This window comes from Calypte anna, chromosome 1 (assembly GCF_003957555.1).
Source record: "Calypte anna isolate BGI_N300 chromosome 1, bCalAnn1_v1.p, whole genome shotgun sequence".
NCBI classification, from domain to species: Eukaryota; Metazoa; Chordata; class Aves; order Apodiformes; family Trochilidae; genus Calypte; species Calypte anna.
In genome coordinates this window covers 110,606,686-110,632,332 of record NC_044244.1, presented here as the reverse complement: position 1 = coordinate 110,632,332, position 25,647 = coordinate 110,606,686, and the positions used below count along the sequence as shown (strand labels likewise).

Sequence of the window (25,647 nt, the reverse complement as noted above, 5' to 3'; positions counted from 1 at the left end):
TTCTGCAACTACCTTCATGCATGGGCTGCTGGACAGGACCTTTAAGCTGTATTACCCTACCTCAAAGGAACTGAATAGATCTTTTGGCTACCAAAGTTATCATAATGGCAGTCTTACTGAATCCCTCATGATGGTGAGAAAAGTCCTTTTGAAGAGGATGCAGAACTGGGTTAGGCAGCTGGCGGAGAAGCTGTGGCAGCCTTCTGTGGAGGAGGAATCCTGCGGAAACACATAAAAGAATAAACTTCTTTCTTTCCAGTATCTTGCTTAGTTTTCATTCACAAAACCCTACTCTCATCAGCTGAATATGCCCAGAAACCTCCACCATTGACTTGAGGATTTAAATTCCCTTCCTCCCCTCCCCAGTCTCAAGCCATGCCCATTAGTTGTGACATCCAAAATACCTCTTCGGAGGGCCGGTGCCAGAGGAAGGGATTCAACTCATTCTCACCACCAACATCCCTCTTGTAGTCTGTGTCACATATCCTCTCTCGTACTGCCCTTACCAGCCGACTATTTTGGTCTCCATATTCACCAGATGCTACTTCCATAACTAAACAAATGAGAAGGTAAGTTACCACTGATGAGTTACAAGACTTATTATTAGATCCCCTTGATTCTGTTGCACTGACAGAAATAGAAGTTTTGCCTAAAACAGGCTCTAAAATGCCATAAGAATCATACATATACACACATACTTTAAATACATCTTTCTATAATTCAGAGAGTTTTCTTCATGCTGGAAGTTAAACGAATCATTTTAGAGAAAAGGGAGTGAATATGTGATTGTCTTAGTAATAAAAAATTACAAAAGTCTGTTTTTGTGGTCCTTTCTGCTTCTTTAGAATTAAGAAACAACCTTGAGAAAACCCTCAATGGTATTATCTGTACAGTGGTACTGTTCAAGATGAAAAAACAGAATACTGGAGACACTTGAAAAGACACTAAGATTACTTACTATGAAACGCTAAACATATGTATATATCTTTCACTACCTGGACTTCCACCAGACAGAAATATTCAACAAAGTGTACCACTAGATGGCATTCACACTACTTAGGAAAAAAAAAATCTTTTGAATTTTGGTACATATATGTACACATACACGTTTCTATGTACAAAAGTATAAAGCACATCATGGTACACATTACCCTGAAAGTGGTAATCATATATGAAGTAAATTAAATAAAGTACTCAAATAGGCCTTACCAAAATCTGCTGGATTATGGTAGGTTGGGCAATTCAACCCCAAATCTCTTAAGTAAGGGACTAGGTTCACCACCTTTCCACGGTATATGCATTGACCTTGACTTAAAACATAGAGCTGGAAAACAAGGGAAAGAGAAGGGAAAAAAAAAGAAAAAAGTGAAACAGTATCAAAATATTTGAACCTGATATCATTATGACAGCAATCCATGAACCTAATGACTTCTTGTGCCTGTGGGAAGAACACTTTATGAAGATATGTCACCACTTGGCACTACCTTTTCAGAGAATTACAGCTAATGGAAAATGAAATGGTTAAGGTTTGAAACATTCCTTCTAGGACTTAAAGCACATCAACACAGAAACAGACTAATCCCAGCCCTAGACACATGCTGAAAACAGGCAAGAAAAAGTATCAGGGAGCCATCTGATTTCCACACATTATGGATGTATTGGGCTGGCTGACAAGGCTGGTAAATGAAGGAATGGAAGGAGGAACAGCATAGCAATGGGAAACAGCTTAATTAATTAATTTTACTTTTAGCTACACTATTGACTTTAAATAAATCTCTTTGTCAGACTGTCAATCTGCAAGAGCTTGTTCACCAATGGTACAATAGATTTTCTCTTAGCACTCCCAGGTGTAATTTATATATCCTAACAAGATTAAAGTAAATTTAAATCTAACCTAATGTATAGTTCACATCCTGTTGCTAGGTTGGAGAAAAGACCTCCAACTCACTTCATTTCAATTATTATTATTTCACATGAATCAACCCCTCTGAATTTACAACTAGCTAGGATGAGAATGTGTACCGGCAACATTGTAGACATTGGCACTAAAGCTCTTAAATGACTCTACTTTACTTACAGACCTGTGCCCAGTAACAGTGGTGGGCAAAGGCATAAAAATCCAAGTGCAATGATCATGCTTTCACAAATGAACTAGACAGATTACTTAAAAACACGAGATGGAAATAATGGACATGGGCAGAGAAGAAAAAGTATATTTTACTCTGATTTATTTAATTTCTTTTCATTTAAACCACAGCCTAGAATTATTTATGTTTTTACTTAAAGACTGTGGCCTTGAAAATATAACCTACCTAAACCACACAGAAAGAGTTTGATAATAATACCTGATCAAACAACTCAAATAGTTTAGCACTGGGCTGGTGAATCGTGCAGATGATGGACCTGCCACCCTGGGCTAAAGCCTTCATCAGAGAGACGACCTGAAAACATGATGCACTATCCAAGCCACTGAAAACAAACAAAAAAAAAGAAGCTTGTTATACAGATATCCAAAGGCACCACTCAAAAACTGCACACACTTTTGCTACTTTGGTCTCTCACTATTATCCTTTTATAAATTTTATCTATAGGAGTTTAATTTTATCATATGCCAACGCTATGCTTATCTTTCTCCATTAGTCTTTTAATTAAGTTGGAAGCATGCCCAAGAATGACAAATAAAGCGTATTTGCTAAGCTTCCTTAAGGGACTTCTGCATGTTAGGACTGAAGTTTTAAATGCTCCCAGCTTTAATGAACAGATACATATTCATAGCTCTCCCACCCTTCTTCAGGACTCAGCACAGAATGTGACTCTAAATATGCTACATTCATTATTGAAAGTCAGACTTTAAAACATATATTATATTCAAGCTATCTGCTTGAAAAAGAAAACTCATGCCACAATGTGAAAAAAAATTACCTTTCTTCCTTCCTGTTTCAGTTTGTGTCTCCCTTAAAAATTATTTTTAGTCTCATGGTCTGTCAGCTGCAGCAGTGACCCAAGGCATGAAAATCAAAATACCCAAATCAAATTATTTCTTGAGGCCTTATTCAGTTCTTCCTGGCAACACAAAATGAGCCTTTTCCAAAGACTCATGAGGTGAATAACACTTCTGCAGCACTATTCTACTATATAAAGCAGTATTTGCCCATCTATAATACTTGGCTTTGAAGTACCTAGTTGGTTCATCAAAAAACATGACAGGAGGATTGTTCACCAGCTCCAAAGCAATGGCAAGACGCTTTCTCTGGCCTCCAGAAAGACTCCCAGTCCTAGTATTGGCACATGTCAGCAAACCAAGGGCTGTCAATATTTCTTTTACCTAGAGGAAACACAACAACCCATCATTTAAATTTATGAGCACAAAATAAAAGCATCTTTACTGATTTTTCTGAAGAAAGTAAACTAGCTAATTACTTTGTTTCATCATTCATTCCCCAAAGGCTTTTTCCATCTAACAAAGGAAATGTGGATCTTAAACATTTATTAGAGTCAGTGGGACTTAACAGCCTACCATTTACTATTCTGACCCAAATTCTATTTGTTTGTCCTATATGACCTGTGTCAGTACAAAAGCCTGGCCTGTGAAAATGGAGTGGCAACCAGTTCTTTCATAGCACTGGTGATCCGGCCTGTCCAGATCCCTCTGCAGAGGCTTCCCACCCTCAAGCAGATCAACACTCCCACCCATATTCATATTGTCTGCAAACTCACTGAAGAAGTTCTCGAGCACCTCATCTAGACCACTGATGAAGATACTGCACAAGACTGGTCCCAAAACTGAGCCCTGGGGAACATCACTGGTGACCAGTCAACACTGAATTTAACTCTGATGACTACAACTCTATGGGCCTGGCTACGCAGCCAGTTTTTAACCCAGTGAAGAGTACACCTGTCTATGCCATGAGCTGCCAGCTTCTCTAGGGGAATGCTGTGGGAGATGCTGTCAAAGGCTTTACTGAAGTCCAGGTAGACAATGCCCCCAGCCTTTCCCTCATCCACTAGGCAGGTAACCTGGTCATAGAATGAGACCAGGTTGGTCTGGCAGGACCTGCCTTTCCTGAGCCCATGCTGGCTGGGCTTGATGCCCTGGCTGTCCTGCACTTGGCTGTGTGAGCATGCTGAAATGAACCTCTCCATAATTTTTATGGGCATGGAGGTCAGACTGACAGGCATGTAGTTCTCTAGATCATCCTCTCAGCCCTTCTTGTAGATGCATGTCACAATGGCAAGCCTCCAGCTGTCTGTGACCTTCCCTGTTTACCAAGACTGCTGGTAGATGATGGAGAGAAGCCTAGTAAACTCGTCTGCCAGCTCCCTCAATACTGTCTTTGAGTAGGATTTATTCTATCATTACAAGCCCAATGAAATTCACTGTAACATAAAAATATCTGCCTTACAGAGCTCACTTCATAGACTTCTTTGGTGTCACCAAAATCTCTCAGTTTGCTGCACAGCATACATACCATTTCTCTCCTGCCTTCATCTTTCTCTTGAAGTTTCAGATGAGCAGATACCTGGAACACAATACAATGGAGTTTTATTTTGATCTGGCTTGAAGCGCAACAACCAGTCGCAGAGGATGTCTCCTGCATGACATTCCAATGTACCTTTTATACAACTTCTTTTAGCCCAGTTGGGAAAGTTTAAGTTGAACTATAATGTTCAAAGCACAAGCATCACATACAGCTGTGCAGTAGGTAACTGAGTATAATCTGAATTAAACAATAGGGAGATAGGAGAGTCCTGTTTTCTGGATAGCCACTAACTTCCCAGGCAATGACAGAACCACAGTTTTTTTGTGCTTCATCCATACCATAAGGATATCAAAAATACCTCTGCTATTGTTCAGGATATTAACAAATAAATACAGAAATGTGAGACTGCACCTGGAATATTGCATACAGCTTCAGAGCCCCAAGAAAGATACATAGACCTGTTGGAGAAGATCCAGAGAAGGGCCACAAAGATGATTAAAGGGTTGGAGCACCTCTGCTAGAAAGACAGGCTGAGAGAGTTGGGGCTATTCAGCCTGTAGAAGAACAAGGTCCAAGGACACCTTATAGTGGCCTTCCAGTACATGAAGGAGGCCTACAGGAAAGATGGAGAAGGGCTTTTCACCAGGAAGAGTAGAGACAGGTCAAGGGGTAATGGTTTTAAACTAAAAGAGTGTAAATTAAAGGTAGATATTAGGGGAAAATTCTTCCCCATAAGGGTAGTAAGATACTGGCACAGGTTGCCCATGGAAGTTCAGGTTGCCCTGGCCATGTTCAAGGCCATGTTGGATGAAGCCTCGTGTGACCTGGTCTAGTGGGAGGTGTCCCTGCCCATGCAACAGGGTTGGATCCTGATGATCTTTGGTCCTTTCCAACCCAAGCCATTCTATGATTTTATGAAATAAATAAGCCTGTAAAAGATGTCATCTGCTGTCCTAAGAGACAGCTCCACAAAACATTATGATTAACCCTTATTAGAAGCAATTAAACTGTTAGGTAATTATTTTTGTCAGAGCTTGATGGATTAATTTAACAGCAAGTATCACCTGGGCCCAGTTCTAAAAAAGTGGTCCTAATGGATTCTGACTAGAATGTTCAAGCAAACAAAATATAAGAAAAACTTCTTAACAGAGATGAACCTTTGCAGAAAATTAGCCACATAAAAACTAGTGATTTCTTCTGCCCTTAAAATTTGTGAACTGATCTTGGCGTACAGTATGAGAAACCTTAGTCTTATTTTCATAACATTCTCTGAGAAAAACTGACTTGTTCCTCAAAATGAGCAACAGGTACTTCTAGACTGACTGGTCAAGTCGGAAATTAGTAAACTTCTTGAGGTTATGAAAAACAGTAAAAATAATTTACATTGCCTGTAAGTTTGGAGATTTTTCTGCTTCTGTTTTTTTCCTGTGAAGAACTGGAAGAAATTTTATACAATGCCTTTACTGAAGAAAAGACACACAAGAGTAGAAGAAGTAACAGAGAGACCATGCTAAAGTCAAAATAGCACTTTGCAATAAGAACATTCAAGATGGGGAGAGGTTCCTCAATCACCATCCAAGAAAAAAACTTATGCCTACAAAGGCTCATTCTGTGCAGAACTGCATGTTCCATTCTCTGGGATGTTTAAGGAGTACAGCCTTAGTTCTTCTTCCAGATCATAATCACAAATTGAAAACTGTAAATCTAAAGAAGCTCAGAGAACTCTGGATAAGCCTGAAAAAGAATTCAAGGCATCTTCCAAGTCCACACTGCGGTAACAGCTCATGGCATTACCTGAAGTTAAGAACACATACATGATACACAGATATTTTTCCAACCAAATAAATTAGAGCAAGAAACAAAGCTCACCATCATAGCTTCCTGAACAGTCAGATGAGGAAGTAGCATGTCATCTTGCATGATGTAGCACGAGACTTTGCGAAAAGATCGCAGGTCACGAGGCTGTCCATTGATGAGAATTTCTCCTTTCATCCCTGTCTCTCTGAAATGAACCAAGAAAATAAACAAGGGTGAATCTTGCCTTCACTTGTGCTGCCACAGACTTTACTGTGTGGAAGTATTAAGTAATTATTGCTCATTATGGAATAAAACAGATACAGGCGATAGAAACGGATTTATTTCATGATTATACTTTCTCTTTCCCACAATGTGATTTTTCTGTTTTTAATTTTACTTGAAATCAGTACAAAATATGTGCTGTCTTATACGAATGCCTTAAAAAAATATCTAATCATTCAAGTGATAATTTTTTTTTTTGGGCTTCTCCACACTAGTCCTTATTCTGTAATGGCCAACAACACAGAGACACTTTGTATTTGGCCATACAATAGGGGATTCAGGAAGCTGACCCACAGTCACTTCACACATTGCAGTTTGGTCAAGAGAGCATCAACATCATAGAAGTGGTGACTAAAAAGGGTAATTTTCCTCAAGTGCTTATAAAATGTGATTTTAAGAACTCCACAAACAGAAGTACTGGGTCAGATTTGTTACCCCGCTACAAAGGAGAAATTTCTTGTGTGTTTTGGACTTTAAATCACTTCCTATTTTGGGTCTGTCTTGCTAACTGACAAATCCTAAGTGAAAAGAACAGCGGAAACAGAAAACAAATATAAGCAATAACAATCTAATTAAAATCTGTGGAATATTCATTTCCTATGAACACTGGGGTAAGATTTTGTCCCCAAGAAGCCAAGTGGTTAAGTGATCTTATCTTACTTCGGATTTTCATTGTTACTGACCTGTATCCTGCCAGAATGTTCATGAGTGTTGACTTCCCAGCTCCAGAAGGACCCATAATTGCGACAAGTTCTCCACTGCTGAACTTCCCTGAAATTCCTTTCAATAGGGTCTTATAACCTGAAAGGAGAAAGTTCACTGAACCCTTCACAATATCATCTGGTGGGCTATGAAAGTTTATTTCCTCTAAAAAAGGATGACAAATAGGCATTAGCAGATACCTACTGAGGGCTGGCTGATGCTAAGATGAGCACATTGCAATCAAAACCAAAATTCTGAGCATTAGTGGAAGCCTCCCTAACTACACAAGCATCATGGTGAGATTACTGGGTCACATAGTGTTGATTTACTCCAGGAAAATTTTCCAACAGGTATAACAAGCCTTGCTGCTGTTTGATATGTGTCTTCTCAAAGTATTTTACTAGGATACAAGGGTCTCCATTACCATAGCTAATACTCAACAGCTAACATAACTCCACAGCCTTGGAGCAGACTGTTCTCCAATCACTGCAGCTTCAATGCCAAAATTTTGCCATCTCACCAAAACAACAACTTCTTGGAGGTGAACAGCCATGATCTCAAAGGCAAAGCCCTCTGCTTTTGCTCACTCCCCACTAAAAGAGATGTAACAAGAAGCACAGCAAAGAAGACATACGCTATAAAATAATCCTGTTTCATTCTTACCATAAGGGCTATAAAGGTTTTTCTAGGCAGAGAGACTGAACACAGTAACTCTGTAAAAATAATTCCTAAAGAAATATTTATTGCAGATTAAGAACATAAGTTTTTTTTCCTCATTTACATGAATGCACTTCACAAGATCATGATACAATAAATATACCCACAGGCAAAGCTGTTCTGAAATAACCATGATACCAACTTCAAATGTACCATCTTATTCCTGAATAAATTCCCTTTGCCAACACACCATAATTTAAATCCCCAAACTACATGTTACCATAGGTGTAAGCAAATAGCTCTCTACTAAGATTTCCAAATCAGACATGGTTGTATTCATCTTGTCCTGCTTGATTCCCATTTTAAGGCATAACGACTGAGTAGGGAAGGTGGTGAAAGCCTTGACTGTCATTTAAACTTTTCAGGATGTCTTTCTCTTATTTTTTTTCCTTGCTTACTTTAACTGACAGTGCTTTTAACTGACAGTTAAAGCTTTTGATAATAAAAAGTCTTAAGATGTCAAAAAATGAATCTCTTATTTTGAAAATACTTCTGTAATTAAATTAAAACCAAAAAAGAAGAATGGAAGATACATTCACATGCAATATTGGGATATGGCAATCCATTTGGCCTTAGTGGTGTACATGCAGGCACCATTTATATGCCACATGTAAACTACTCAAATGCCCTGATTTTCATTAGCATAAGCTGTAGACTGAGGTGCTAAAAAAAACCCACCTTGTCTGCAAGATCCTAGAAAATGAATGGTGGATTATCTTCTCTTTTTTCCTGAAAACTCGTTTCTTGGTTTCCTTTCATTCCCACTTAACATTCTCTTTAAATTTTCTTCTTTTTTTCTAGTTCTTATTCACACTATTTCAATGCCACAGAGAGCAAACTTTTGCACAAAAACATTAACATAATGCTGCCATGGGATTTCCTAAATCCACAGCCAGTATTATTATCCAAGCATTCGCCAGCCCAGGAGGGAAGCACTAGATAGAAAAAGTCTCTCTAGAAATACTTGATCATACTATTTTCATGGCAGATGTCCTAAAAAATGTAACTGACCAAATGTATCAAAATAACAGTTTTCTCAAGTGCCTTTTTGAAATAAGTAATTCTTCAGTCTAAAATCTTGTCCTGGAACTGAAAGAAACAACTTGTTTGGAAGCCATAAGGTATCATGGGTATATGAACAGCAGTATATTCACCCTGTCTGTTTATGGAGCAAGTCCCAAGAAAAAAAAGCGAAGAAAATCTTTCAAAACAAACACCTATTTCAACGAGAGAAATCCAAAGCACCCCAACAAGGTCTAACAAGCTTTTTCCTCGTGCCAATGTCACCACCTTTCAGAAATCAGCATTTGAAGGAAAAGTGTAAAGAAGAGATAAAACCTTTCAAACAGTGTTCAGGAAATGGGATCTAAAGAGATAAAGTCCATCTTTCTATTCCTTTAAGCGCAATGAAAACCAGCTACCTCACAAGCCTATTAAATTTGCATTTTAATTTTGAATTTTACCACCAATTACTGCCTTAGGCACACACCCACCACACACAACTTACGTGCAATCGGGTAGCTCTTTCTCACACTTGTTAGAAGTTGGTCAACTTGGCCTGCTATTGAGTTTCACTGGGATAGGATATCTTCCACTGGGTCCCACATGCAGTGAGTGCATGCAGTGAAGTACTCATTGGTGTCTGTCTCTGTCCCCTGTCTGCCCCACAAAGTAGTTCAACATGACACATCATATGGTAACTCCTTTAGAACAATTTCCATTGTATGGACTCGTTCTGACCCAGATTTCCAGGGCAAAAGGTCCTTGTCAGGGTTTTGTAACAGTCAGCTCATCATGAGTTTCAAGATCAGGACAGCAAATACTGCACAAGCTTATTGGGGACCATCACCTAAAATCAAAGCTTTTCCTCTCACTGGAGGTGACTGTGAGATCTAACATTACATCCACTGAATTTGCTTTTCCAACCATAATTTCAAAAATTATCATCAGTTTACCTTTAATTGCGCTATCTTCCCTCTTATTACCATCACTTGTTTCTGCCCCTCTGATGGAGATTTTCTTATTAAGTATCCTTCACACAATGTTAAATCAGGGCAGACACATCTCTCGAACTCATTTGCAAAATGGTAGAGGAGCATGATTTAAGAAGTAGAAAAACCTATGAATTTTTAATCTGGATCCAAATCATCAGCATTTTAAGTTGCGACAAACTCAAAACCATCTTTTTCTTTTTGACTGGAAGCACATAAGAAGCCTTTCTATTACAAAGGTTAATTCAGCAAACCCACAAAAAGATTTGACACTGTAGCAGTGGTACAGTGCCCAGTATAATCCTTTATAAGGAATCCTTTATAAGTCCATAAGTAACTACAGTCTTCTCTTTCAGAATACTGAGGCTAATCTTCAACTGAATCAGTTGACCTAAAACTTCTATATTGGGCCACATGTCCTTCACGAGAAACAGATTATGCATTTGGAGGGGATTGTATTCTTACAGTACAGGGACTGTTTCAATTCCATCTGCTGTATATTAGGAATTTCAGATCACCTTCAATCCTGGTTTACCTAGTCCGCCTTGTTTTCTGTAGGCCACTGGTTCACAGTCTGTGCATCAAGGAATTTTAGTACCTCAGAGTTTAATGAAAGGCTGAACCTTCAAGAAAACATGCTTAGGGATGGATGCATATTTTGGGCCACAGAGCATCCCAGCAACTGTCTCCTTTTGGACTGGATTTACATCAAGATCAAAGTTTAGCATCATGACTTTCAGTGATTTCTCTCAAAACTGTTTTGATTTCCAATGGCCAATAGTTTGTATCCTTTCAGTTTTCCAGTGTCGTCTCCTGCAGTTACTGCCACCTCACCCCTAAAAATATATTTAGAGGCTGATGTCCGTAAGAATACAAACACCAGTTTTCAAGAACTACTTAAAAAAAAAAAATTTGTCACCAGGACATTAATATACCATAACCAACCAGAACTGGCACTCAGCAATCTTCTCAGTTCAACCAAATATAAATAGAATTTAAAAAGTAAGAAAACAAAACTGAAAACAGAAAATTCAAGTGAAGTGAAATTTTTTCTCTTAATTTCACCTTACATAATATACCAGACCTCAACTGCTTCTGTAGAGAAGCAAGATGTCTTTCATTTTTCTCATGCTAGGATTGAAAGCTAACTCCAGGCACTGTGATATTAGACCAGACTCACAGTCAAAAACACAGGACTTGCCTAAACAGACCCCATTCAAGATGTGGATTTCCCTCACTGCCTGGCTGCAGCATGAAGCCCACAGCAGCCCCTTGGTTAATGAGATAGCTGAGGGTGACCTCTTCTATTGCTGAAGATGTTAGGGGAACTCTCGTGGTTCAAGACATCAAAATTTTTCCTGTCCCAACAAGGAAGAAACATTTTGATGGTTTTACCTGCTTCCTCATGGATTCAACAAGGACTTCTAGGGAGATTTCATTTTATCATTCTCACAGAAATTATGCTTGATCTGGAAAAGAGCAGGCCACCTTCTCCCCTTACTTAGGGTAGGAGTGCATGCTTCATAATGTGTCTGAATCAGCATCGAAAAAATCATAACTAGAGCTCCTACCCTTGCAGTGAATTTTCTCAGGTGAATACTGTCCTAGGTTTTTTTAATAAAATACTTCATTCATTTGCATTCTCTTGCCAGTAATATACTCATTTGTTACTCAGAGGAATGTCACACAGACTCCTAGAAGCTTCTAGGCATTGTAGCCTAATTCTGCATCCATCACTAGGCACGAAGAGCGCATCTTAGGTCCCAGGTGAGCACAGCAGGCTTTCCCTCATAGCTGCAATTAGAGCGGGATTTGCCCTTCCAGATATATCTGAACTGATTCTCTTTCATCCTAAGATCTTCTGATGATAGGAAATAGCTGTTGGTACCCTGCAAATGCCACTGGCCTGAAATTGCTCGAAGATTTCTCAGAAAATTCACCATAGCAAATACGTAACACAGGAAATTTCAACTTAAATAGCTCATGTTTGGCAAAACTATAAATGATTAAGAACTGAATTAAAAAAAAAAAAAATCAGTGTTTGGCACTTAAATGTCAAAACCAAAGGCATTGTAACCTGCCTTTTCCACACTCCCTACCTGCAAACAGGTAGAAGTGTACTATTCCTTTCCTAAAAAGGACAACAGTTCTATGTCTGTTTGTGGTGCTTTTTTAGATGAGATGTGATGTATACCTGCTCAAAACAGCCAGCTGTAAATAAAGAAGACACCTCTGGCAAGTACTATATTACTAACCTACTGTACTTTAATACCTTCAACAAGTAACATGCTTTTAACACAACTATTCAAATTTAAATATATCAATTTGTTCATTTACAGTACTATCAAATTGTTTGTTAAATCATAAGGAGAAAACCCAGCACTTTCTTGGCACTGTATGCTGACCCTTTTCCATTAAAGAAACTCCAGTGCATTTTTCTATTCTGAAATGTGTAGGCTTAATTCTCACCTCATTTCCTCTTGTTTTAATAAAAAAAAAACATGCCAAAGTCCAGGGAATTCTCCAGCCCAAAATCCAAACAAGGGAATGGAATTAAGACACCATATCCACACTTCTCCCCTTGAGGCAGGAGTAGAGAGTCCCCCTGTTACAGAGAAATGTTGCCAGGGAATCCATGACTTTTCTGCTGCCCCTGAAATCACCCTGGATTACCTGCTGTGCAACACAAGTAAGGGAAAACCATGCTGAACAGGTCACATCTGATACTAAATGGAAAGCTAGTGATTTATGGATGAGAGACAGAGCTTGCAGAAGTCCATGCAGTCACAGAAAACATCCTCATGATATACTGCAGACATTTAATTTGTGGACTTCAGATTTGTATCAAAAAACTGAACAGCTAGGGGATGCTGGCAGAAACTCCACAGAAAAGAAGAAGAGCAGAAACACACACAGATAAAAACCCAAGGCCAAATTTACTCGAGAAACATTTGTAATAAAACATTCTTTGCTGCTTTTACACCAGCAAAAAAGCTTTTTTCATATTTAGATGTAAATATACCAACGAGAAGCCCTCTCGCTCAGATGCTCTGTTACTTTCTGCATCTCAACCCTTCTCAGCCCTGACAAGAAGCCACTGTCATAGCAAAACTACCTGTTTACTGGCAGGGACTATGCCAGCCTACTTCATCTAACTAAAGTTTTATCCCTCTAAAGCAGGGATAAGCAAGGAGTGGCAGCACAGATAGATGTGAAATTCCTGGAGATACTTACCCTCTACTTCCATCTAATGGAGTTCTTCTCAGTCTCCTCATGCTTTACCTCCCCTGACTCCCCCTGCACTCAGCGAGCACCTTCCTAAACCTAAAATGCAAGTATGCATTTACAGAAGAAGAGCAGGTTTGTTCTGCAGAGCATTAAAGGCAGTGGCAGCAAATATCATGCACTTGACTGCATTACTCTTGCAGTGCACAGTCACAGCCACGCAATCTATTTGCACAGGCAAAGAGGTGCAGGTTACTCTTCTTTGAACATAAATAACATAACTGTGTACACAAATTACTTCCTGATGATCTACAGTTCCATTTTACAACTCAGCAGTCACACAGCCATCCAGTTGGTGAAGGTAAATGTGACAGGCACAGAGATGGCAGGAGATGAGTGGAGTGCCAAGAAGGTTGTGGCCCAGTCTGTGGGTGGTCTGAGTTATTTGGACCATCCAGTTTCAGAAGCATCTTACAGCAATAGAAGATGCTGTTCTTACTGAAGGGGTCAGCACCCTTTGCCCTCTCTTCCCAGGACACCTTCCCATCACTTTACCCAAGCTGGCTTTTAAAATGTGACTATACAATCAGTGAGGAGAGCAGCTAGCCTGTCCACCTGGAAACCGTTCCTTGGAAATTAAGAACTAAGAGGGTTTGTTTCCAGCTGCAGGACCATCACTGCTGGGACAAGACAGCATGGTCCATAAGCAGAGCAGGGAGGTGGGTCAGCCCTTCCAGCAGCTGGGGACCTTTCAGCAGTTTGTGCCACTTAGGAATCCATCTCTAGAGATTCCTTCTCCTTTCAATTCTGAAACAGAAACGGGACTTACAGTTAAATGAAATTACCCTTTATACACAATTCATGCTGGGATATTCAAATAATTTCATTCCAAACTGGTTTGCTTGTCTGATGTTATTTTAGTGTAAAACAAAAATTACATCTCTTCCCAATGATAAGATTAAGAAGATGTTTTCTGTGTATTTCTAATTCTGCTGTTAACCAGCCAGGGCATCATGCTCCCAACTCACAACATATGGTATGGACAGGATTTGCTGATGTTTAAGAGTTTGTAGATTCTCAGATGACAGGGATTATCTGTATAAACTGATAATTATTTAAATAAATTGAACTTTTAAAAAAACAAAACAAACAAACAAACAAAAAAACCAAACCATGATGAGGATTATTAAAAAAGGTATTTCTTTCCCAAGCTCTCTACTGAGCTCAAATGGCCTTAAATCAAAGTCCATTATGAGTACCAATGGTAGGGAAGAGGCATCTTTTCCAGGAAATGTGTGGGATATAAACCATTTTCCTGACAGAGTAAAAATATATTGCTTTCAGAAGAACTTTCTTAATTATATATTGGCCTACACTGTACTTCTATAAAGTCTGGGGGGTAAAGCCATGCTTCAAAAAATAAACACATCTAAGGTGACTGTCTACCAAATAAAACCTGTCTGTAGACTCACAGGTCATTGGTTCATGGCTTTCACCTTCATTTGCGCATCACAGGTGAATGAAGCTTTTTTTGAATCCTTTTTCCACTTTGGCTTTAGAATCCACACATCCATATATTTCTGTTCCATCCACCCTTCTTTCAGGGAGGTAGAACAATAGGATTTTTCATTGCCTAAGCTCTGAGCCCTGCTTTAGGACAATTAAGGGAATTTACAATTGTAATGTAGTCTTGTACCTTGCCTCAGAGAAATGACCTTACTTATGTAAATGTCTATGAGACAGCATGCCAGGCTTCAAGACATCACGACAGAGAGGGCAGAAATGTTAAGTGAGTGCCTGAAGGAATCAAATCCAATTCCTTTGTCTCAAAGTCTTCTCCAATTCAGGAATGAGGAATCCGCTCCACTCAAACTGAAAAAGCAGTAAGTCTTGTCTGCTTCATAAAAAAAAATAATAAATCAAACCAGCCACAATAAAAGCTTCTCCTGGGCAGCAAAGAACTTTCTTTGTGGTGGACTAAACTGCATTTCTTAATATAGCCCACAACCAGGCCTTCTTAAAACACACTGCTCTTGATCCACAGCGGATTTAGTGATCATGGGATGGATTATTCATAACTCAGAGAGCTTAGGCCATGCTCACACCGAGGCTTTTAGCATTACATCTACCTAATTTTATACATATAAAAGTTTGACATTTAACCTAAATTCACTGTTTAAGACCTATTTATTACCAACAGAGAGAAAGAGGCACACTTAATACGTAAATAATTCTATGTATTTTGCATTCCTATTCTGGCAAGGGATAAACAGCCCTCTCAAATTGCATCTTTCTTTTAACCATAGAGGGAGTTCAGGACAATTAGCTTAGTCTATATACACCAAACCTCTAGATGCTGTGATAAATCTTATTCTTTGCCAAGAAAATCATGGCTGACTTCAGTACCAGTCACAAACAAAATGGACATCAAGACATTTTCTGTGCTTTTTATATGTCAATTTGATCATGGTCCCTTATTTGCTTGCAATTCCAGTACTTAAACACACAAGGTGCACAATCATTCTTCAAGCTGGGCTGGCACTCCACATTTGAGATGCCTCCTATAAGCAAATTAAGAAGAGCATCATGCCTATGTTAAGGAAGGACAAACGTATTAGACATTGTATTTTTACTTTATCACTAGTATTTAGCTGTTACCTCATACTCTGGTAACTGGAGACAGTTCAAAACTCCAAGAATTTTTGCTTCAAGCTATCTGCTAGCTCAAGAACATATCACTCTATTAGAAGTACTTAGTTCAAACTTATACAGAAAAGCTCAAAGCCTGAAAAAAACCAAAGGTGCTTTGGAAGATTAGAAGGTAATCAAAGCTATATGTTTGAGAAGAAACTTCAAAGTAGTTTTTGAATTTTGTTTGTGTGGGTGCCTACTACATGACTTCTATCAGTGTACCTCCTTTGTGCTGAATGTATCAGTTAATTTCCTTCTGTGGCCAAGTCAGTAAAACAGAGAGAAAACTGAAGCCTGAAGAAAAATCATAAGCCTCCAAGCCAAGATTTATTAAGATGAAATCCCTGGTTACTAGTAGGTACATGCCCTAGTAGGACATGTTGTATAATAAGAGTACATGTTGATGAGACAATGGTTATTAAATTTAGAAACCAGTTCTAGCAGAGGGAGAATCTTAAACCAAACTACAGATTATACAGAATCTGAAAAGACCCTTTAAAGTCATAGTTCTCTCAGATCCCTGGATTAGATATTAAATTTATGCAAAACATTGGATCTGACAGTCCACATTGTGTAGCTGAATTTAAAAAAAGCCCTAGCTAAGTAATGATTTCACTCTTTTGAAACTTGTGTGCACCATGCTCTTCCCCTATTGCACTGGCTACTCACTGCATTATTTTAGTATTGAATACTGTTTTTTTTTTCTGAATAACTAATTAGATGAGACAGTCTGCTAGGCTGCAAGAGTCTGAGTTTGAAAGTTTCATAGATTATTGTCCTGGTTTGGGCCAGGAAAAAGGTGATTTTCTGTCTTGTACTTTTGCTTTTAGCTAAGTCTCTTTAAGCAGTTGCACTTGATGAAATTAACAGCAAGTTTCTCAGACAGTGTCTGCTTCTAGGATTGATAACACTCAATGTTTATAGTTACTGCTAGAGACTGGTGTGCAGAGCCAAGGACACTGCTCAGCTCTGAGGAAAACATTTTACCGTTCAGGAGGATAAAAAGGTCCCACGTGAGCCCTCCTTTGGGGAGGAACAGACAAGATAGATGCCAGAGTTGACCAAACAGAGTATTCCATCCCATATACGTCACAATCAGTATAAATTTGAGGGATCACAAGGGCCAAGCCAGATTTCCGGACTTCCTGATTTCCTGCTTCCCTTCCTTCACCTGGCATCTTGGAAGGATCCCGTCCGTTCCTCTGCCTGTGGTCCTGATCCGTGCCAGCCCATATCTGTGTGTTCCTGCCTCCAGTTCCTGACTGCTGCTGACTCCAGGAGTCCAGCCGTGAGAATTATTGGGGGAAAGGAGGGAGGAATGTGGTTTCCATTTTCCTGTATATTTGTATATATTTAATAATTTTTCCTATTTATCATTACTGTTTCATTAAAGTTGTGTAGTTTAGTTTCCAACCCGTAAGTCTCTCTCCCTTATTCTCTCTCCTTTCTTTTTCAAGGAGGAGAGAGACATTAATAGAGAGCATCTGTTATTCGGTTTAATTGCCGGGCTAGTGTTAAACCGTGACAATTATACAGCCTCACTCACCTTGTCTGGCTGTATCATATCTCCTGGCCAGGCAATGTTTCTCTCTAAACCCAAAGATGGGTTTTGCATACACAGAACCCGTACCACCAAATAACAGGAGACTGCAGTGCTTGCAGCTGGACACAGATATTACAAACTTCTTTGAAACATGCATTCCCCCAACAGCAGGGAGGAGGAGAGCAGACAGCAGCACTGTGGGCAACCTCCTTGATCCTGCAACAATTCACTACCCCTCCCCACCATTCTGTGAGAGGAGTGGGTTTTGTGCCAGCCCCCTTTTAGCCTATCCTCTTTGCAGCTACCTGTGACCAGGCAGAACTGAAGTATGGAAATAATACAACCTGAGCCTAAAACAGGCCCGGGTAACTATTAGACATCTTTCTTTAGTTAAAGAAAAACCTCATATTGGTTGATACTTGTTCCACTTCAAACTGCTGCTCTGAGATATTCCTTGTATTCAAATTCTCTGTATCGCTCCCTTTTGCCAGTCCTACAGCATGATTACAGCTTTCTCCTAAGGTTTACAGCATAATTAGGATTATATATGGGTCCAGCCTATTAATTTACATCAGGTTTGCTCACATAGTGTCTGCTTCTCTGTTGAATGTTCGTGCCTGAGAGAGTTAAAGCTGTTCAGCTTCCATACGCATGCACATGAAACCATATGCCTGCAACTGAGGATAGAGAGCCACAATTAAATAGGTCAAAGAACGAAAGTAACCTTCAAACATGAATGCAAATAAATCTCTACTGCGGGAAGACCTGACGGCTTCAGAAGCAGTATTTACATGTTGAAGCATTCAGAGATCTGGGGCATACCTTGTACTTTGTCTGCACAGAAAATAGCTACCCCAGTTTATCTTCAACCCTTAGGAAACATGAAAGGAGAAGGAAAAAAAAGGTATGAATGACACAAAGCTTCATCTTTTTTTTTAATCTAGTGGAAACGTTTTTTCAAAGCAACATCCATAGCTTAATCCTTGTTTGTTAATTGCTTTTTGCTGCCTTGTTCTTTTAATTGCCATTGTTTCTGCTACTTAAGTGTTCAAGAAAGGTCTTTTCCTGACAAAAGAAGAGCCAACACAATCTGAAATCAAAGGCTGACACATTCCCTTGAATGACAAACTGAAGTCACAAGCCTGATACACACAATCAGAGCCAAAAGCTGTTTATATATGCCAGTCAGGCAGAAAGCCATTTATCATAACTGCAGTACCTTTATACCTCAAAGTACAAATAGTACTATTCACAGGCTTACAAACAGATAAAAAGACAGAACCCTTCCCAAAACCCCTTCCCTTTTGAAAAAAAATCTTCAAGTAGGAGATACTCCCAGCAGCTGTTACAAACTGATCTGCCCCATCTGCCATCATCTGCGAGTGCAGATCCAGCTGGGTCACTCTGCAACAGGGCAGACAGAAACCTTTCCTCCCTCAAAGAAGACGCCTTTGGGTCTCCTATGCTGATGTTCAGAGGCACCACACTGTTTACTGCTGCTCTCTCCCACCCGCCTCCCAGCCTGTCACCACCCACACTGCACGCACAGACCAAGGAAACAGAAAAAAGCAGAAGCAAAACTTTGGCTTCCTCCTCCTACCTGCGTGTGTAAGGGCTGGAGAGGAAGGCTCTGTAGCTTTCCAGAGTTAGAAGCAGCAAAGCTGGGCCTGATAGCAGCATTTAGTCTGAAGAGCTTGGTGCATAAAGGAAAACTTTCTGTAATGCTTCTGCATACATCTTTATCACAAACTCTAGGTTAAGCTGCAATGTGATGCTATGTCTCCTGCAAACCACACAGGAAAAACATACCCTTTCCTAGACCATTAGATACAAGAGGTATTTAAAACAGACTTCTGAGATGATTTACAGGCTCACAAGACAATGTTTTGGTCCTATCCCTCACAGACGGGGGGGGGGGGGGGGGCACATTTCTTGGATTTTGAAAAATGTTTTCTGTGCTTGTCACTGCAACTTAAAAACTGTCTCAATGTTTGACCTTAAAAAAAAAATAAATCACAGTTCACAACCCAGCTTCAGTAACTCAAACTATTACATTTGACTCCAAACAAAAAGTTTTTTTCATCAGCCTTATTCAGCTACAATAGTGACCACAATTTGGTGCAGAAACTTTCTCTGAAGAACAGGCACCTGGCAAGCACCTCAGCCATCAGACCTGAACAACCTCTGCATATTCTTCTCCTGCCTCCTCCCATGTTCCCAAACCAGTTCTGCACTGCAAAGCCCAAGAAGCACTTCCACATCCTTACATTCCCACAGTTCCAAACCCATCTTTTCCCACAAACAGGCTGAAGAACATTTGGACCCAGGAGACTGCTTTCAAACACACTGCAAGGCAAATATCCAAAATGTTTTAAAAAGTAAATGTTAAACTCATGCTTTGAGTCTTTTATCCTACTTCATGCAGCTAGGAGCAGAGACACGAATAAACTTCAGCAATTGGCCTCCAGAACTAGGAGAGCTCAGAGGAGCACAGGAGTTGTGTTCAGAAGAACATCTGAGACTGAAGAATATCCCCCAGCATCAGGACATCCCTGTGGGCAGCTATATGGACAGCTGGAGATGTGCCCTGAAAGACCTTTATTCTTAGAAACAGCCATACTGATTCTGCACATTACGCCTCAGCACTCTCAAAACTTTAATTTAACTTTCATCAAACACGGGATAATCTACTTACTATATTCTACTATTAGTCTAGTAACAGGTACAGTCTATGATCCTGAATGTAACAATAAAGGAAAACCAGAAGTGTGTGTGGAAATGAACTTCAAATTACCTCCAGCTTGCACATTCTACTTAGAACAACTGTGTTTTTATATCTCTTCTTGAATATTTACACTAATGAAGTTGCCCAAATTAAGATACTTTTCGTTGTCAGCAAACTAAATATAAAATCCTCTAAACACCACTGAACTAATTACCATCTTCTGTAGCATGTCAGTGATGAATACGTTATGAACAAAACCCTACAGCACAGGGCACTGTTCCTTCTGGAATGAAAATCAGTTAGAATAAGCAGCTTTCAGCAGTCTGGTTTCTGATTTTTTTTTTTTTTTCTTTTCACAATTTGGAACTGAAGAAGTTGGCATCCTTGCAGGGACCTACATCCACTGAACTACCATAAATGCTGAATTTCCATCTGTTTATAAAAGCTCCAGATGACCTACATTATGGATTATCTGAAGATTATGGAATAGCATGACCAAAGATTGACTCCTGCTGCTAACCATATAACCTACAAACATTTTATCAATAATATGTAAAAATGAGTGTTTTCAGGAGGAAAACTCTTTGACATTTCACACACAAAAAAGAAATAATAATTTGACGTACTTAAGATTGCAGTCTAAGTGTTTTCAAATCGATTAAGATATATTTCACCTAATAAAAAATAATTCAAATGTACAAACCAGAATTATATGAAGTTTTAAAAAAGTCTAATAAACTTTAATTCAGAATATTAGGCCATGGTCAAATAAGGCATCAGAATAATACAACATTTTTGAAACCATGTATTCTCTAAATTACTTACAAAATTGTCAATAAAGCAAGTTGTGAAGCAATATTAATTTCACATAAGCATGATTTCCACCTTAAGTTTACATTTTGCTCTTATTCTGAAGCAGAGAGAAAACTTGAGTTTTGGTGGCTGATTTTGGGTTTGGTTGTGCTTTTCACAAGGCAGTAATAAGTCATTCCAGGGGCCAGTGGAATGCAGTGATATGAGGGTGAACTGAGTCTACATCCTTGAATTAGATCAAGAACTCTAACTCAGGTCTCTTGCATTTTCAAGTGTCCTGGTCAACAGCTCAGTTGGGTTTTCTCTCTTCCTAACTAGAAAGTCCTTGACTTGAGGTATCTCCATAAAAACGTAGTCAGAAAAATGTATGTTTCTACTCTGATGCACCACCATTTTCCAACAAGAAGAGAATACGAAAAATTTCCAGAGGTGTTTTCATGATAGGCTCACCAGGAGACCTTCTGTGTTATCCATCCTGGGACCTGTACTTCATTTCTGCATTTGGTTTATTTCCCAGTATCTTCTGGAACTTCTTTTGACACTCTTTATGCTTGCTTACAATTAGGTTCTTCAACTGCTCAATGAAAAGGTAAACAATAGATGTTGGCTGATTCAAATGGTCTATTGGGACATGAAAAAAAAATAAAAATAGCTATGCTAAAGTCCTTCAGATTCATGTACATCACTAGTAGAGAAATTCACATAAAAAGCACTGGCCTTCTCACATCCTTCTAATTAGATGTATATAAGCAAATATATATAAATAGATGTGTAAAAACCAAATCTCAAAACACATCTGTTTTCCAAAGTCAAGATTATGTTTCCACTTTTTCAATAGCATTTCAAAAACATGCCAGTTGGATACATTATCAGAAAATTAAACTTGACTTGTCTCTTAAGGTTTCTTTATTCTCTTACTGTATGACTTCTGTATGACTGTCCTACCTATATTTAAAACATTTCTGTAAGTCATTTGTCTATGCTACCTATTAACACACCAGTACACAGAGGGGAAAAAAACAAATTAAGAGTCTAGACTGGCTTCATGGGTTTCTTCGCAAAATCTGCCTCTTTAAATAAAATAATGAAGAGACAATTAGAAGAATGTCCATGTCACTTCAAAACATCCTTTGATACTAGAAACCCTAGGCACTCTCCAGACTCATCTCTTGTAAAGCAACATGGCACTACTAAAATCAGTACAGCAGCACAGGTTTATGCTAGTTCAGTAGCTGGCACAGGATAAAGGATCAAAAGCAGGGATTCAAAACAAACCATGCACAGAGAATTCTTGCAAGGTTATAAGCCTAGCATAGGAATACTGATATATGAGAACTCAAAATCTCAAGATAGGATTTATTTTAACCAGCTGTGAACATCTAAAATGTAAACATTTCCATGTGAGCTATTTATTCTACTGCCTGGGAAGCAGTGAATTTTCTTCAAAGCAGCCCCTATTGTATTCTGTTTTGGATTTGTGACTCTAACAGTATTGGTAACACATTCTGTTTTGCCTATTGCTGAGCAGTGCTTGCACAAAGTCAAGATTTTTTTACAGTAGGCTGGAGTGCAGAAGAAGCTGGAACACAGCTGTGACAGCTGATCAAAGGCATGTCTCATTTGGTCATGGGATTTCCCGTGTCACTGTGCTGGGCACTAGAAACTGGGGGAAAGAGGGAGGAAGAAGGCATGTTTGAGGCTACAGTGCCTGTCAACCCAAGTGTCCTTTCTGGCTGAGGCTCTGCTTCTCAAAAAGTCACTAAACATCTGCCTGCTGATGGGCAGCAGTGAATAAACACCTTATTTTATTTTGCCTAAGCATGCAGCTTTGTGTTATTATTAAACTGCCCCTTACCTCAATCTATGAGTTTCTGGCTTTTGCTTTTCTCTCTCCCCTGTTCCAGTGGGGAATACTGGGGGAGCAGCTGTGTGAATGCTCAGCTGCTGGCTGGGGCCATCCCATCACAGATATTCCTCCTGCTAAGCATGGACAGTCAATCTGTCAGCTTGCTTTGGAGGAAATGAATAGTAACCTACACTCCATTGACCATCAGTGATCTTTTGTCTAAAAAGGGGAGCCTAGGTTGTTGCTATAACATGGACAAAGTCTTTTACACAGTAGAAGCCTACAGGGACTTGGATGAATCTGACTGTCAAGCCTGTCACTCACTGTGACATCCAAGGGAAAGCATCATAGAATTATCATAGAATCATAGAATTAGCCGGGTTGGAAGGGACCTCAGAGATCATCTAGTCCAACCCTTGACCCACCGGAGCAGTTGCTAGACCATGGCACTGAGTGCCACATCCAGTCTCTTTTTAAATGTCTCCAGGGACGGAGAATCTACCACCTCACCGGGCAGTCCATTCCATAGCCTGATCACCCTCTCCGTGAAGAAATTCTTTCTAATATCTAACCTAAACCTCCCCTGGCACAACTTAAGTCTGTGTCCTCTTGTCTTGTTGAAGGTCGTCTGTGAAAAGAGTCCAGTTCCCACCTCGCTACAGCCTCCTTTCAGGTAGTTGTAGACAGCAATGAGGTCTCCCCTGAGCCTCCTCTTCTTCAGGCTGAACAACCCCAGCTCTCTCAGCCTCTCCTCATAGGGCCTGTGCTCGAGTCCCTTCACCAGTCTGGTTGCCCTCCTTTGGACCTGTTCCAGGACCTCTACATCCTTCTTAAACTGAGGGGCCCAGAACTGGACACAGTACTCGAGGTGTGGCCTAACCAGCGCTGAGTACAGGGGAAGAATCACCTCCCTGGACCTGCTGGTGACGCTGTTTCTGATACAGGCCAGGATGCCATTGGCCTTCTTGGCCACCTGGGCACACTGCTGGCTCATGTTCAGTTTCTTGTCAATGCAGACTCCCAGGTCCCTTTCTGCCTGGCTGCTCTCCAGCCACTCTGTCCCCAGCCTGTAGTGCTGCATGGGGTAATCATCTACTGCCTGTTAGGTATAACCACTCATGCAATCTCTGTTTTAAAAATATCTGGTATACCTAGGCATAATATAAAATCTCACTGCAAGATGAGCAGCTTCGTTACACACAGTGATGCATCAATCACAGTCTGCTGGGCTACAGACTGTCCTTTGAAGGGCAGTGCATTCTGTGCCATACAGGAGATGTAGGAATTTAGTTTTCATGCATTTTTTTCCTGAATGTATGTGGCAGAGCAAGGGAAAGTAATGACACCTCTAGCCTGTGTAAGTGGAAAAATAAGCACACCTCTAATATTAGCCTTAATTTCAGTGCTAGCTAAATGTTTTGTATTGTTATAGGCAAGTGGTGTCTGCACCACCTGTGTATTTTCTGTCTTTTCTGCTAACAAGTGAGATTACCTTCTGCTGACAGGGGCTGCCACAACCCAAGTAATGGCACAAGTACAGAACATTGGTCTGTCATCAGATCACAATATTTTGAAAATATTATTTTATTTTTAATTTCTGTATGAACATGTTAAATGTGAGTCACCACTCCACTTCCAATGAAGACGAGTGAAACCCAACAAAGAGCTTTTAAGCTGAGCTATCTGCCCCTGCTACATGAGTTTCTACTTCTGTGTAATACCTCTAAGAGTTTGGTATTTTACAGCTGATATTACTGTTAACACAGTAGCCTCCACATGCCCTGGTTAGATTCATGGTCCCATGTTCTTAGTCAACTGCCATCAAATATTTTAAGATCAAGACCCTGGAGTAGAGACAGAATCTTATTTACTCAATTCTTCTGTCCCCCACTCTCCATTTATTTGCTTATGATAAACAGTACCAATGCAATGAAAGGGTTTGTTACAGGATGTTCTACAGGGACCCAAAGCACTGCTGTTAAGACCCTTATAAATCAATGAAGTGCGGGTCATTCACGAATTCATTGCACATAGAGTGGTGAACTCAAAACATGATCAACCCCACAGTTTGGCTTTGCCCACAAAATCCCACTATCTTTTATGTTGGAAGAGTGCTTGGAGAAACTACACAAGACATGCTCTTGCAGAGGGATGCATTCTGAACCTAAACCAGAAGATCATTTTACAACTGTTGCAGAACTAAAATCATAAAATCAGGCATGACTCCCAATGTATATAAACCCTGAGAATGGGACCTATGAAAGGTGTGACAACAGCCTCAGCCACAGGATCTCCATGTATGTGAACTACTTTGGCCATTTTGTGCAGCAAGGCAGAGCAACCTACTGGATGACACGAGGCCTTTGCTCAGGTAGAGGACCTTTTCTGGCAACTGGGAAGAATTTCCTGATCACTCCGATTCCCTGCTCCTTCCCACTCCTTCTCTATCCAGTTTACCTGAATCACAGCTGCAACTCCCTGATACAGGTCTCCTGCACCCATAATAAAACAGCTTGCTTTGAAACCAGCAGAATTGCAGTGGAGCTGTTCTGCCTATGCACCAGCATCCCGGGAACAGCAAAGTCAAGGGTCACCTGCAGGGACTGTCCAAAAGTAAGTGGTTCAGGGGAGCAAGAGTCTCTTTTATGACAATACACGGAAGGAGAAGATGCAACTACCTTTGGGAAGGTTCACATCAGTCGTTTTTTCCATCTTTCAAAGCTGCAAAGAAAATGGTGTAGGTGGAAGGCTGAAGATTGCTCTTCTCTAAGGCTTCCTCCTGAAATGGGTGCCTACGCTCTAATACTGACTAAGCCACGGGCTTTGCTTCTGAT

General features: G+C 39.9%; 1 protein-coding gene across 1 annotated transcript in view; it reads right to left on the bottom strand.

Annotated features, from left to right (window-relative positions):
* ABCG1 (ATP binding cassette subfamily G member 1) overlaps positions 1–25,647 on the bottom strand; it is a 50,190-nt gene that overhangs the window by 5,731 nt on the left and 18,812 nt on the right. Inside the window, exons 3-10 of the mRNA XM_008497213.2 lie at positions 7,244–7,361; positions 6,351–6,483; positions 4,470–4,520; positions 3,180–3,325; positions 2,346–2,469; positions 1,210–1,324; positions 405–553; positions 118–219 (exon numbers count right to left, since the gene is read on the bottom strand). Coding sequence (XP_008495435.1) covers positions 118–219; positions 405–553; positions 1,210–1,324; positions 2,346–2,469; positions 3,180–3,325; positions 4,470–4,520; positions 6,351–6,483; positions 7,244–7,361 — 938 coding nt within the window. The remainder of the gene's footprint in view (positions 1–117; positions 220–404; positions 554–1,209; positions 1,325–2,345; positions 2,470–3,179; positions 3,326–4,469; positions 4,521–6,350; positions 6,484–7,243; positions 7,362–25,647) is intronic.